We start from the raw sequence: 15971 nt of genomic DNA, 5'->3' as shown, positions 1-15971 counted from the left end.
TTCCATGGTGTTTCTATTGCCACTCTTTCCCCACCTGTATTTATCCACTCACTAGAGATCTTTTCACAAACTGGAAAAATTATTATTACATCATATTGTATTCTTTCTAATCTATGTTTTATGGTATGCAGAAATTTTTGCCCGAAGTCTCACAGATAATTTATTTCAAAGTATTCTCTGCATCCATTTTCAAACTCATAAACTAAGTATCTATCATCTTCTCTTTTGTATAACCTTTCCCAGAGACAGTGAGAATATTATACCCAAGTTACCTCCTAAGTGAGGGAAAATGGCAAGATAGCAGAAAATACTAGAAAAGATGAATAAGTATCTGAAAATATAATTTTCCTATACTTGTATGTCTCCTTGCAAATGTCTCAAGAGGAACAATCTTCTGCATCATTTGAATTCCCTGTAGCTCATGAATTTATACTAAGCCAAGTCTGCATGGCTATGCTCCCCTATTCTCTAAAATTAGATAAAATAATAAATTACTGTTGAAACTGAACCCTAATACTTTTTTAAGTACCTTTTCCAAATTTATGTAAAATAATAAATGTGAAAACAGTATAGTGCCTATATCCAACATACTCAATAAATTATTGTTGAAACTAAACTCTAATAGTGTGTGTGTGTGTGTGTGTGTGTGTGTGCATGCTCAGTCACTCCGTCACCTTAGACTCTTTCCTCCCTCACAGACTGCTCTGTCAATGGGGTTTTCCCAGAAAGAATACTGGAGTGGGTTGCCATTTCTACTCTATGGGATCTTCTTAACCCAGGGATCACACTCAGGTTTCCTGAATCTCCTGCATTGGCAGGCAGATTCTTTAACACTGAGCCACCTGGGAATCCCTAATAATTTAAGTACCTTTTCCAAATTTCCCTCTTCATCAAAAGGAAAAATAATTGAAATGTATACTGAAATCATGGAAAAGGCAATGGCAAGTCACTCCAGTACTCTCACCTGAAAAATCCCATGGATGGAGGAGCCTGGTAGGCTGCAGTCCATGGGGTTGCTGAGAGTCGGACACAACTGAGCGGCTTCACTTTCACTTTTCACTTTCATGCATTGGAGAAGGAAATGGCAACCCACTCCAGTGTTCTTGCCTGGTGAATCCCAGGGACGGGGGAGCCTGGTGGGCTGCCATCTATGGGGTCGCACAGAGTTGGACAGGACTGAAGCGACTTAGCAGCAGCAGCAGCAACATACTGAAATCAAGGTTTGAATGAAGTATACTTTCTTAACAGTCAAAGCAATCAAACTTTATGAAAGATAAAAATTAAAGTTTTCCATAAGAAAATATGGGAGGGGGAGAATGAAACTTTGATGGGAAGCCATCCATGGAAAATTAAACTAAGCTATGTTCTAATGCCAAAACCAAATTAAAGGAGGCTTAATGAGAACTAGGCAGCAGGCTGAAAGAAATCTCATTTGCCCTCTTCACCCTGGAATTGCCTTGTTTGGAGTCCATGAGAGTCTGTATTTAAGAAACAAAAAATGTGCAGGCATTTGCTACAAAAATTGCTCTGGTTTCTCATATAATTGTGTGGGCTTCATAAATGTTTAGTGGAAATAAGAAGGATGAATATTTGAAATAGAAAAAAAGACATACCAATTGTTTAAAGGAAGAGAAAATACAGATGCACAGATGGAATTCTTACATGCCTACTGATTTTTGAAAGCTATATGAAAGACTGAAAAGGACAACAAAATATGAAAGCTAATATTGCTACGCAACTTCAAAGCTTCTTCTCTCATAAGACTGATGCATGTGTACAACCACAAGAGAAGCTTTATTTTAAATGTAAGCATTTCAAGGAATAGTGTGTGACCTTAGACATCATCTCTTTAAAAAAGAACAAGCTGTGAGAGGCTAAAGGCTTGTGATTTTAATGAGGGTTAACGATGATAATATAAAGCTACTTTGCATACTACAGTCCACTTATTAGCAACAGCTCATACCTTTTTGCAGTCACCTATTTCATATCCAAGACACAGTAAGTGTATTTTAATACAAAACCTTAAGTTTCTCCAAGACATTCCAAATTTGTATCAACATTATCATCTTACCCAATAGCCAAAACTCCAATGTGTGGATTGCTTCTCTCCTGATCAGACTTCTGTGTGAATTGTCAAAGGGAAGAGGAGAAAATTGTGCAAAAGATGGCTCTGTGTTGTTCCTGACCAAACATTAATGTCAGCCTATTCCAAAATCAGATTAAAGATATAATTATTCTGTTAAGACACAGAACAAATTTAAGAAGCAGGAGAAAATTTTAATATGGTCTGAAATTTCCACTAGCATTACCAAAAAATAGCTCCCCAAAATCTCCAAATTTTAATCTATGTTAATTAAAAATGACAAACACAGTTACTATAAGCCATCGTGGCCTGAACTAATTTAACTGAGTATGCAATGCAGTGTTGGCAAGGTCAGGCTTTTGTGCTCAGTTATTGTTCCTTCCTGTGGACTTCAAAGAAACTGTATTGTGAGAAGGAACAATGATTCCACTATCCAAAGAATAACTAACAAAATTTAAATAACAATCCAGTGGAGGATGCAATTAGTTAGAATTCAAAAGACACACAAACATATGCAAAAACCTATTTGTAAATTGGTCTTATTCATTAAAATTCTGGAAAACTTTTTCCTAGACAGTAACAATGAGTGTTTCCCTGGTGGCTCAGAGGTTAAAGCGTCTGCCTTCAATGTGGGAGACCTGGGTTCGATCCCTGGGTTGGGAAGATCCCCTGGAGAAGGAAATGGCAACCCACTCCAGTATTCTTGCCTGGAGAATCCCATGGACGGAGGAGCCTGGCAGGCTACAGTCTACAGGGTCTCAAAGAGTCGGACACGACTGAGCGACTTCACCTTCACCTTCACCTTCACCTTCAACAATGAGTGAATGCATCAGGAATGTGATCAGTATAGGAAAACCCATCCATTAGGAAAAGTGACAATGACTAGTGGTAGTATGAGTAACAAATAACCATAATGGTGATTGACGGTATCAGGACACAGAGGAACACCCCTGAGACTGAGGATCTGGATATAGAACCTAAGCTGTTTTAAGGTATGGAAAAATTAGGATGATACCTTCACTGGGGCAGACCTCTTTCTGATTCTTCTTTTATTGGGATGGAGGGAGATTTCAGTACACCAAAACAAAGAGAAGTGGAAGGGATTTTTACTATCCGTTATTCTCCTTCCATGTGGCGCTAGTGGTAAAGAACCCACCTGCCAATGACTAGTTTGATCCCTGGGTTTGGAAGATTCCTTGGCGGAGGGCATGACAACCCACTTGATTAGTCTTGCCTGGAGAATCCCATGGACAGAGAAGCTTGGCAGGATACAGTCCATAGGATCGCACGATTGAGTTGGGCACGACTGAAGTGATTTAGCACGCATTCTCCTCCCAAAAATAGCAGCAAGTATTATCTCTGTGTTACTTTACTAGCTCCTACCCTCCATCATAAGGTGGAAATTTTTAGTTATCTAAATGATTCAAAGCCCTAAAACTGCTCAGTTCACTTGGTTCCTGGGGAAGATACCAAAGAGATATCTGCTATCTCATGTATCAGAAAGGCTGGGTGACTATTCCATAGAAGGAAAATTTCCTAATCCCCATTATTGCTTTCCTCACAGCAGAAAATGTGGGACAGTGGTGATATCCAGTCACAGCTTTCTTAATAATCCATGACAAGGAGGAACAGATGTTTTACAAAGTTTTCCTCTACCCTCTTAGGTTAAGTGAGGTCTATAAATTAAACTGACAGAAGATATATTCATAAAAGAAAATGTATATAAATTTTACTCATGCTAATATTTACACATAAACAGAGGCTTCAAAGGAAACAAGTGAAAACCCAAAGCATTTAGACCCAGGGGCTGTACCGTTTTAACAAAGTGTGATAAATTGCAGAAAAGCAACTAGACAAAAGGAGGGGGGGCAGTTAAGCTTCTAAAGTAATCAATTGAGGGAAACTAGTGGAAAATGAGAGCTATTTTAGGAAGGTTTTGTTTATTCAGATTCATCTCAGTTCCAGCCTTCCATTTCCAGTGATAAAATCCATTCTCCTCAATCTGATACACAACAAGGGGTAGAGGGGAATTTATGCCACCTTCGCAAAGGGAAATGTATGCCCTATTTCTGGGCAGATAAGGGGAGAGCAGAGAATCTTTCTCATATTTGTTGGTTCTTAATTTCGTTCAGCTCAAAATAAACCTTATTCCCCAAACAGCTGACTTTGCTAGAAAAAAAATTCACCCAAATGAATAGATTGGTTTCCCTTGAAATACATGATCACAAATCTCTAAGGGCACACAGCCATACAACCCCAGTGTCTGGCAATCCCATCATACTTCCTGAGAAGACTGAATTTTCTATCCCCCAAAATAACGTCCTTCCTAAACTTTATATGTCTTCTCTCCCCCACAACCTTCTACCCTCAACTCTCAGCTACTGGTTTTATCTCAAACTTCGTTAAAGATATTGAAGTAGAACAAATTTCCTTAATTCTCCTTTAGGCAAATCTTCAAACTCACCTGCATTTGCTCCTCTCTCTACCTTCTCCCTTATTTCAGTGAAGGAAAATTTCCTTCCAGTATGTGTAAAACAGGGTATTAAATGAGGACTTTTCCTACTGTACCACACTTTGGGTTAAGGTTCCAAAAATAAAAATAATTAGTGATAATTACCCCAACATTATACAAGATACAAGACAGCAGAACCAGTCCATAACTGTCAACTCCCAACAGCCATTCCAGCCAAAACAGAGAACACTAACAATTTGGAACTCGAATTAAGAAGAGCCATGTAGGTAAAGGAGAAGGAAATGGCAACCCACTCCAGTATTCTTGCCTAGAGAATCCTGTGGACAAAGGAGCCTGGTGGACAAAGGACCCCAGCCATCTAAGGGGTCACACAGAGTCGGACATGACTGAAGTGACTTAGCATGCATGCATGCATGTAGGTAAAGGTTTGCTAGCCTAATAAGGAATGATATGGCATTTTTCTGCCCTTTCCATGGAGGAAGACAGAGTATTCCCTGCCCTTCCCACCTCAATCAAACTAAGCAATGGGAGCTCAAGAAAACCATTGAAATAGAAAGCCCAGAGATAAATCCACGCACTTATGGACACCTTATCTTTGACAAAGGAGGCAAGAATATACAATGGAGAAAAGACATAACAAGGGGTGCTGGGAAAACTGGTCAACCACTTGTAAAAGAATGAAACTAGAACACTTTCTAACACCATACACAAAAATAAACTCAAAATGGATTAAAGATCTAAACATAAGACCAGAATAAAATTCCTAGAGGAGAACATAGGCAAAACACTCTCTGACATAAATCACAGCAGGATCCTCTATGATCCACCTCCCAGAATTCTGGAAATAAAAGCAAAAATAAACAAATGGGACCTAATTAAACTTAAAAGCTTCTGCACAACAAAGGAAACTATAAGCAAGGTGAAAAGACAGCCTTCAGAATGGGAGAAAATAATAGCAAATGAAGCAACTGACAAACAACTAATCTCAAAAATATTTGAGCAACTCCTGCAGCTCAATACCAGAAAAATAAACTACCCAATCAAAAAATGGGCCAATGAACTAAATAGACATTTCTCCAAAGAAAACATACAGATGGCTAACAAACACATGAGAAGATGCTCAACATCACTCATTGTCAGAGAAATGCAAATCAAAACCACAATGAGATACCACTTCACACCAGTCAGAATGGCTGCGATCCAAAAGTTTACAAGTAATAAATGCTGGAGAGGGTGTGGAGAAAAGGGAACTCTCTTACACTGTTGGTGGGAATGCAAACTAGTACAGCCACTGTGGAGAAAAGTGTGGAGATTCCTTAAAAAATTGCAAATAGAACTGCCTTATGACCCAGCAATCCCACTGCTGGGCATACACACCAAGGAAACCAGAACTGAAAGAGACACATGTACCCCAATGTTCATCGCAGCACTGTTTATAATAGCCAGGACATGGAAGCAACCTAGATATCCATCAGCCGACAAATGGATAAGAAAGCAGTGGTACATATACACAATGGAGTATTACTCAGCCATTAAAAAGAATACATTTGAATCAGTTCTAATGAGGTGGATGAAACTAGAGCCTATTATACAGAGTGAAGTAAGCCAGGAAGGAAAACACCAATACAGTATACTAATGCATACATATGGAATTTAGAAAGATGGTAACAATAACCCAGTACGTGAGACAGCAAAAGAGACACAGATGTATAGAACAGTCTTTTGGACTCTGTGGGAGAGGGAGAGGGTGGGATGATTTGGGAAAATGGCATTGAAACATGTATGTCATCTATGAAACGAATCGCCAGTCCAGGTTCGATGCAGGATACAGGATGCTTGTGGCTGGTGCACTGGGATGACCCAGAGGGATGGTACAGAGAGGAAGGAGGGAGGGGGGTTCAGGATGGGGAACACGAGTATACCTGTGGCGGATTCATGTTGATGTATGGCAAAACCAATACAATGTTGTAAAGTAATTAACCTCCAATTAAAATAAATAAATTTATTTCAAAAAAATTTATAAGGCTGAATAGGAAAAATTCATAGTCCACACAAAGCAGTTGAAATTTTATTGTGTAGATTAAGGACTTAGAAAGGCACTGAAGAAGTTTAATCAAGGTGCAGACACAGTTAGATTTGTAATTTAGAAAGATTCCTCTGGCAATGATGTTGAGCAGACTTTCTTAAAGTTGAATAGGCTACATTCTTTCAAGAAAAAAACATTTTTTTCATCAATTCCTTCAATATCTGAAGACACTTTTTATTATGTTGCTTAAATAGGCACATATATATATATATATATATGACAAACCATAAGCTCCTTATTCTGGTATCTTAGTCATAAACTAAATAAATACATAAGTATGTATATATACACATATATTTATATATTGATTTCCCTGGTGGCTTTGTGGCAAAGAATCCACCTGCCAATGTTGCAGACATGGGTTTGATCCCTGGCTCGGGAGAATCCTCTGGAAAAGGAAATGGCAATCCACTCCAGTATTCTTGCCTGAGAAATCCTATGAACAGAGAAGCCTGGCAGGCCACAGTTCATGGGGTCACAAAGAGTAGAACACAACTTAGAAACTAAACAACAACAAATTTGTATATATGTGTATATATATATATGGTTTAAACCAAGCTACAAACCAAATTAAATTTTAATTAGCAATCATTTAATGCAATGGTGTTTTACTTAAATGAAATTGCTACTCAGAGGGTCTTAACTGTTTTGATGCAGGTTCACTGGAGTTTGAAGAAAAGAAGAGAAGGAACAGAGAAACATTGAGAAACATTGCTGGTGGATTTAAATTCAATCACCTTTAATGTGCTTCAAGGTAAAGAAGTTGATTTTAAATTATATTTTGCCTGTTGAACTAGACTTGGCAGAACTGTACTTCTAGAATGTGACATTTCAGATTGAACCTTGTGGATCACAGCTTTGGTAGCTGCAACCACAAGAATGTAAACCTCATGTGTTTCTAAGTCAATCTTAAAATGCTTAATATGAACATAGTCTGGATCATCTGGATAACTGCTGCTGCTGCTGCCGCTAAGCCGCTTCAGTCATGTCCAATTCTGTGCAACCCCATAAATGGCAGCCCACCAGGCTCCCCCATCCCTGGGATTCTCTGGGCAAGAACACTGGAGTGGGTTGCCATTTCCTTCTCCAATGAATGAAAGTGAAAAGTGAAAGTGAAGTCTCTCAGTCTGGATGACTACTTCATAACAAAGCTCTGCCACAATATCTCAGCATCTACATTTGCCTTTCAGTTTATGATCCAATTACTACCATTTCAATTATTTTGGATTGGTGGGAGGAAATAGATGGGTTCAATGTGCGATTTCTGCTTTCTAGCATTTCCAACTGGATGAAAAGTAACTGACTCATGGTTTCTTTATGACTGTAAAGAAATTTTTCTTCTTTTCTGAGGAAAAGAAGGTCGTTCGATATTTCCAACAGAGAAAACTAGAGGAAAAATTATGAAAAGACTGAATCAAAGCTGAATCTACCATTTATTGAGTTGCTGTATGCAGAGTACACCATGCGAAATGACGGTCTGGATGAAGCACAAGCTGGAATCAAGATTGCCAGGAGAAATATCAATAACCTCAGATGTGCAGATGACACCACCCTTATGGCAGAAAGTGAAGAAGAACTAAAGAGCCTCTTGATGAAGGTGAAAGGGGAGAGTGAAAAAGTTGGCTTAAAACTCAACACTCAAAAAACAAAGATCATGGCATCTGGTCCCATCACTTCATGGGAAATAGATGGGGAAACAGTGGAAACAGTGTCAGACTTTATTTTTTGGGGCTCCAAAATCACTGCAGATGGCGACTGCAGCCATGAAATTAAAAGACGCTTGCTTCTTGGAAGAAAAGTTATGATCAACCTAGAAAGCATATTAAAAAACAGAGACATTACTTTGCCAACAAAGGTCCATCTGGTCAAAGCTACGGTTTTTCCAGTAGTCATGTATGGCTGTGAGAGTTGGACTATAAAGAAGGCTGAGTGCCAAAGAACTAATGCTTTTGAACTGTGGTATCGGGGAGAAGACTCTTGAGAGTCCCTTGGGCTGCAAGGAGATCAAACCAGACAATCCTAAAGGAGATCAGTCCTGAATATTCATTGGAAGGAGTGATGCTGAAGCTGAACTCCAATACTTTAGTCACCTGATGTGAAGAACTTACTCTTTGGAAACAACCCTAATGCTGGGAATGACTGAAAGCAAGAGCAGAAGGGGACAACAGAGAATGAGATGGTTGGACAGCATCACCAACTCGATGGATGTGAGTTTGAGCAAGCTCCTGGAGTTGGTGATGGACAGGACAGCCTGGTGTGCTGCAGTCCATGGGGTCGCAAAGAGTCAGACACAACTGAGAAACTGAATTGAACTGAACTGACAGTGTGCCAGGTACTGTAAACACCTTACACCCTCTGTCACATTTAATCTTAAAAAAAAAAAAAGTCCTGTGAGATTTGTATTATTATCCATTTGTATAGATGAGAAAACTAAGGCTCAGAGAGATAGGGTCAGACAACTAGGAAATGGCAAAGCCAAGACTAGGACCACTCAAGACTAACTTTGTTACCGATCCCCAATGGGTTGGAGATCCCTCAATGGGTCAATGGGTCTTTTGCTTGGAGTTGAAAATGTCAATCAAATGAAACCAGGTTCCTTGTAGTAGAGCAGAAACTTTATTCATTCATCAAGGAATGGAGAAAGGAGATGTTTTGTCACCCATACCAGCCCCTGAGAACTAACGATCCTTGCCTTTATTTATCTCTGTTGGTTTCGAAATCATCTGGTATTTAACAGAGTTGTTTTGCTGCTGTGCTGAGAGATATGTAGTGGTCAACTGCCCTGAACTTCTAACTTTACCACAGGAACTCACCTACACAGACAAGACTTGGAAGTATCTAAAAGTTACTTTTGCTTCATTATTGTGCTACTATCTCTGCCTAAGGAAGGGGTGGGGAGGGGATGATTTGTACTAGGCTAGGCATACTAGGCATACTGCCTGCCTTCTGCAAAGAAGTGTGAATGACTACATATGTCCCAGCTGCTGGCAATCTCCACTCCTTTCCTAGAGCCCTGATGACTTATCTGCCTCCTACCCCTTAGAATTTCTTTATTCCTCCTCCCTTTGGGGAGAAGTTGTTTTTAAAGTATGAGTTCTCCTTTCTCCATTCCTTAATCTATAAATAAAACTTCTGCTGTACTATACCAAACTTGGCTTCATTTGAGTGGCATTTGCAACTCCAGGCAAAGGACCAATTGAGGGGTCACTGACTCTTTGGGGATTGGTAACAACTTCAATGGCACCCCACTCCAGTACTCTTGCCTGGAAAATCCCATGGACAGAGGAGCCTGGTAGGCTGCAGTCCATGGGGTCACTAGGAGTTGGACATGACTGAGTGACTTCACTTTCACTTTTCACTTTCATGCATTGGAGAAGAAAATGGCAACCCACTCCAGTATTCTTGCCTGGAGAATCCCAGGGATGGGGGAGCCTGGTGGGCTGCCGTCTATGGGGTTGCACAGAGTTGGACACGACTGAAGCGACTTAGCAACAGCAGCAGCAGCAGCAACAACAACTTCAATTCTATGCTCTAAACTATTAGGCCTAAATGAAAAGTATTATACAGTATTTAGGTCCTTTACTAAAAGGTGATTTAATATTCTTAATTTATAAAACTAAAATCATGTTGAATTGTGGCAGGTAGATTCTGATAGATTTGTCCTTATGACAGGTTTCAGTGGATTGGTCTTGAAAACACTGGCAACACAAGGTAAAGAAAAAGGTAGAAAAGAAGCAAAAACTACTTTAACATTAAATACCTATAAACAGAGTTATCTGTAATCCCTTTATTGACATGGAAATTCCAAATCAGTGATTGAAATTGCTCAAGAGCAATTTGTTGTTTGGATTTCTTTGGAGAACAGGGTTATGACCTTAAAAGAGAAATATGATCCTCAGAAGAATAATCATTTGATTCATTCCATGAACCATATAAAGATTTCTCCAACAGACTGGATTAAGAGGGGTGGGAGAAATTTATCCACCCCCTAGAAATTTATCAAATCAAATTCCAAAAACTTTTTTTCATTATCCAAAACTTTTAAAAAATAGTGGCAAGTTGGTTTAGAAAGTATCAACACTTGACAAAAATAGAGAAATTAATTGCTAAATATTAAAATGGAAATGAACCCAAAATGAGCATAATAATATATAAAATGATAACAGGTCAACCAGAGGTGAAATTAACTTACTAGAAATAAATTGGGCTCCTATGGTGGTACTTGGTACTCCCTTGGTAAAGTAGTAATATATTTGTTGCTTGAAATTTATAAAATAAAAGCCAGGGGGTAGGATGGAAGACAGAAAGGTCTCTTTCCATGGCCCACTACGCAAATTCTCCTAATTCTCAGCTGGCAGAAGCCAGATAACAACAATGTGTTTTCTGATTACTTCTATTACTGCAATACTCTTTTAAATACTTGTGCTATTTTAGATTCTCTTTTAAACTACGATAGAAAAATGAAAAACAAACCAAAAACTCACATTATTTTACTAATTGTTGTTGATTGGCTAATAAAGAATGAGTTGTCTCGATTGCGTTCAGATAGTTTTGACCCTCTCTACGCTTCGTAGAAAGCGGCCAGGTATCCGCTTCCCCGGCGTTCCCCTCGGTACCGCGGAAACGAAACTGCATCAGGCTCCGCCCCACTATCTGCAGATTAAGCCAATCAGGGCGCGGCCCGGGTTGATCGCGTGCCAGGTGTCATGGCGGCCTGCAGGCATTGCTGCTCGTGCCTCCGGCTGCGGCCTCTGGGCGATGGTCCCCTCCGTCTGCCAGGGCGGGATAGGACACTCACCCAGTTACAGGTGCGAGCACTATGGGGTGGCATCGGGCCGCGATCCGTGGCCGTGGATTTAGGCAGCAGGTAAGGAACTGTGTGTGTTCTCTGTCCTTTCACAAGGCGGGTCCGAGTACATTCACTTCTTAGAGTACGAATCCGGCAACCCAAGTCTCTTTACCCTAAACCTAAGTTACAAATTTCCCTTTCCGCGTTTGGAACCTGTTTCTTGGCACCCCCAGCCCCATCCCCCTACTTCTCTTGCTGTCTCAGTACCGTGCCCTTTGCTGCTGCTTCCTCCCTCTCTCCCTGTTCCGAGCTTCTTTTCCCCAACCGAGTTTGCCCACCTGATTTCCATTCTCTTTACTTTTGGTGATTCCTCGGCTATGAAATGAAAAAGATAACGCGTTAACAATTGATGCTTACGTCCTTCAATCCAGTTTACTGGCTAAGAAGCTTGGCCCGTATGAGTCTGGGTAGGAAAGAAAGGACAAAGTCGGTTTGTTGACGCTGGTTATATGATACTCTGTTAAAGCCTGTGCAAGTGTTAGTCACTTAGTCCTGTCCTACTCTTTGCGACCCCAACCAGGCTCCATGGGATTCTCCAGGCAAGATTGCTGGAGTGGGTTGCCATTCCCTTCTGCAGGGGATCTTCCTAACCCAGGGATGGAACCCAGGTCTCCTGAATTGCAGGCAAATTCTTTATGGTCTGAGCCACTTGGGAAGCCTGTAGTAAATGTACTATTACTTTCATTTTATAGTTAAAGCAACAGAGGCTCAGAGAAGCTTAGGTAACTTTCTCAGGGTCAAAGCTACTCCTATGAGACTAGGTGGATTTTAAATTTGTGTTTCAGATTGATACTTTCTCTTGGGGTCTGTTTCCCAGAATTCATTTCTAAAATGACTTTTATAAAAGTAGTATGGGATTCATTTTAAAAAATGAAACTGCTAATACTTTATATATACTTTTCACGTGTATTTTTAAAAAAACGTTGACCCTAATTCATACGAAAGTCAGAAAATCTGGCTTTGAACCCAGCACTTCCTCCCTGACTTACTCAATGATCTTTGAACAAGCTATGTCACCATGTCACCACTCCTTGCACTCCCCTGAATGAGGAGACTTTTATTAGATCAAGAGTCAGCAAACTTTTTCTGTAACGGGTCAGATAATAAATATTTTAGACCAAATCATAAAGCTGGGTGTTTTGGTTTTGCCTACTGTGTGTCAGTCACATAATCATATGCGTTTACATGCCCTCTAAAAATGTAGGGAAAAAAAAGTTGTTAGGTTAAAGACTATAAAAAGAAAAGAGCTCTAGAGACTGTGAGACTAGATGATCTCTAAGGTCTTTCTTTCCACCTCTTGCATTCTTTGATTCTGATTTTTGAGGGGAAAGATATCTCTTCCATTCTTCAAGGACTGAAAATTTATTCTTCTGTGAAGAAATGTCCCAGAACATTTCAATACACAGACATCTACTGTTAGGCACTAGGTACTCAAAGGAGAAGGCAATGGCACCCCACTCCAGTACTCTTGCCTGGAAAATCCCATGGATGGCTGCAGTCCATGGGGTCGCTAAGTCAGACATGACTGAGCGACTCGCTTTCACTTTTCACTTTCATGCACTGGAGAAGGAAATGGGACAGGGGAGCCTGGTGGGCTGCCGTCTGTGGGGTTGCACAGAGTAGGACATGACTGAAGTGACTTAGCAGCAGCAGGGACTCAAAACAACAAGGTTAGGTTTGCCCTCCAAATTTTTCATAATAGTCTACTTTGAATCTCATTTATTAGTCAACTGGGATTTTTTTTTTTTTGTAACCTCTTTTTAAACCTGTGTCATGTGTTGTAGCAGTGAGATTCATAAATATCATACCTGCTGGGTCAATTATTTTCTTTGTCATAAGTTTGCAACAAACTTTTTTGGGTGACTGCTTTGTACCACCAACTTGATACTTGCTATGTGTATCCTTTACAATGTCCTAGAAGGTTGTATACTATTGTGGTAAACGTCTTTACTACACACAATAAACTTTGTAGTAATTTTCATTTCAGCAAGTTATAGAGCATTTACTATATTGAGTTCCAAGGCAACTAGAGATAGTCTGATGAGGAAGAACACAGATTCAGTGCTGAGAAAATCAGTTTGTGGGAAAGGTATGAATAGCATGCTGAAGGAGCACAAAGGGGTGTTTATCCCACTGTAAAGCTTGCTGTTGAAGGTGAATCCTGAAACGCAAAAAGGAATTAGCAAGGAGAAAGTAGCAGAGAAAATGGCAAGTGCAGTTGCAGAGAAGTGAGAGAGTGTATTGACTAGCTACAAATAACTCACTGTGGATGGAGTGAAAAGTGAAGTATGAGTTTGGCAGCAAAGGCAAGGCCAAATCATAAAGGTGGGTGTTTGTTTTGTTTTTGCTGGAGTGGGGGTGGAGTAGCGTGAGTTTTGAACTACTGAATTTTTCTTAGAGGAAGCTATACCATTTTGCAAGTGTCTCCAAAAATACTTGCATCTCTCTCTCCCTGGAGTTCTACTTCCTGTGGCAGATAGCTGCTCTTTTCCCTTCTCTCTTCCTAAGCTATCTCGTCCTACTCTTGTGCCCACCAGTAGAACCTCCTTTCTCTTCTTATCCTTTTTATTATTTTTTTCAAAAGTATATTTTGATTTAGGTATTCACTCACATCGTTCAATATTTTAAAAGCTCAAAAATCTTCTCATACGGTTCCATAGCCATCCAGTTCCAATTCCAGAAGCCATTGATATGTTAACAATCTTATATTTGGAGGTATTTTATACATTAAAATATAGGGAAGTGAATTGAAAAGAGGTAAAATCACCATGAAATACAGGAAAAAAATTACGTGTCTGTTAGACACCAGCTGAAATCATGAGACATAATGGAAAGTAACCACCTAGCGGGAAGAAAGTTTAAATTAGGTCAGTCACCAAGGCAGAACTATCTGGTAGGTGGTCTGGGACACCTAAAGGAGACATTGTGTAGATCAACAGAACAAAGAAAGTGGGAGGATTTGGTATTTGACTGTTAATCCAAGCCTGTATTTGAGAACATCTGGGGTACTTCTGTGTTTTATCTTTTGAGGAATTGCCAGATTATTTCCCAAAGCAGGTGCACCATTTTACATTTTAGTCAGCAGTGTATGAGACTGCCAATTTCTCCACATGCCCATCAACACATACCCATCATAACCATCCTACTAGATGTGAATAGTATCTCATTGTGGTTTTGATTTGTATTTCCTTAGCGGCTAATGATGTTGAACATATTTTCATGCAGTACTGTTGATCTTCCTTGAAGAAACATTGATTGAAATCCTTTACCAGTTTATAAAATTGGGTTTCTTTTTATTTTTGAGTTGTAAGCATTCTTTACATATTCTAGATACAAGTCCCTTATCAGGTATATGATTTCCAAATACTTTCTGCTATTCTGTAGATTTTCTTTAACTTTGTTGATGATGTCCTTTGTAGCATGAAAGTTTTTAATTTTGATTGTCAGATTTATCTATTTTTTTTATTTGTGCTTTTGATGTCATCTATAGGAAGATGTGGTGTAACCCAGGTTTATGAAGATTTACTCCCGTATTTTTTTCTTAGAGTATTACAGTCTTAATTTTTACATTTATGTCAATAATCCATTTTGAGTTAATTTTTATTTATAATATGAGGAAAGGGTCCAACGTTTATTAACTTCTTTGCATATGGATATCCAGTTGTCCCAGCACTATTGGTTGAAAAGACTGTTTCTTTCCCCCACTGAGTTATCTTGGCACTGTTGTAGAACATGCAAGTTTCTGTTGGAAGTTTTGGAGTTTATATTTTAAAGGCAATGAGGGAGATTTTAAAGGAATTAAGGAGAGAAATGATAAAGTTTGTGTGTTAAAAGGCTACTTTAGTCAACACGGCAAGAGTGGTAAGACGGGAGAAAAGATGTGATAAATGGGAAATTAACCTTAAGAAAGGAGCTTCTTCCCTTCAGAAATACTGTCATTCAGATTACTCCTGTGCCTCGGTTTCTGTATTTTTTCTGAAGGAGATCTTAACCTCCCCTTGAATCTTTGGTAATGATAGTGAGCTCTGTCCCTTTTTTGTTTGTTTGTTTGTTGGTAGTTGGGGGCCTATGGGACCTTTGGTTCTTTAAATCTTTGATTGATTTATTCTAAGTTAGGAATTGTATTAATGACCTAAGTCCTTTTGTATTGGATTTTTATTTTGAACAGAAAATTAGAAATATCCTCTGGAAAACTGGCCAGATTTGCAGATGGCTCTGCTGTAGTACAGGTAAAAAGTCCAAATTGTTAAATTTTCACCCTAAAAATGTTTATAGAGACTGGTACTGAATATCTTTATAACATCATGTAACTTCTTAGAATTCTGGTACTGGAAATTAATTCAGACCATTTGTAGTGTCAGAATCATTCCAGACAACCAGGGAGTCGGAGGACTAAGTATACTAAATGACCTTTAAGGTCTCTTCCAAACTTGGGGTTCTAATTTATTCTGTTAATAAATTCTGTAACGCTTTTTTAGAG

At 39.3% G+C, this 15971-nt stretch overlaps 1 protein-coding gene and 1 long non-coding RNA gene across 3 annotated transcripts in view; one reads left to right on the top strand and one right to left on the bottom strand.

The window, feature by feature from the left end:
* LOC106502619 overlaps positions 1-15971 on the bottom strand; it is a 199211-nt gene that overhangs the window by 136528 nt on the left and 46712 nt on the right. The window lies entirely within an intron of this gene.
* The window catches only part of PNPT1 (polyribonucleotide nucleotidyltransferase 1), a 40397-nt gene continuing 35692 nt past the window's right edge, over positions 11267-15971 (top strand). Inside the window, exons 1-2 of one of the 2 annotated variants that reach the window (XM_005686626.3) lie at positions 11267-11509; positions 15660-15720. In XM_005686626.3, the coding sequence (XP_005686683.1) occupies positions 11349-11509; positions 15660-15720 (222 nt within the window). In that variant the 5' untranslated portion in view covers positions 11267-11348. The remainder of the gene's footprint in view (positions 11510-15659; positions 15721-15971) is intronic. The other variant, XM_013967668.2, reaches the window with a different exon arrangement.

This window comes from Capra hircus, chromosome 11, assembly GCF_001704415.2.
Source record: "Capra hircus breed San Clemente chromosome 11, ASM170441v1, whole genome shotgun sequence".
Lineage (NCBI taxonomy): Eukaryota > Metazoa > Chordata > Mammalia > Artiodactyla > Bovidae > Capra > Capra hircus.
Note: the sequence above shows the minus strand (reverse complement) of the source record. Positions and strands in the feature narration are given on the sequence as shown.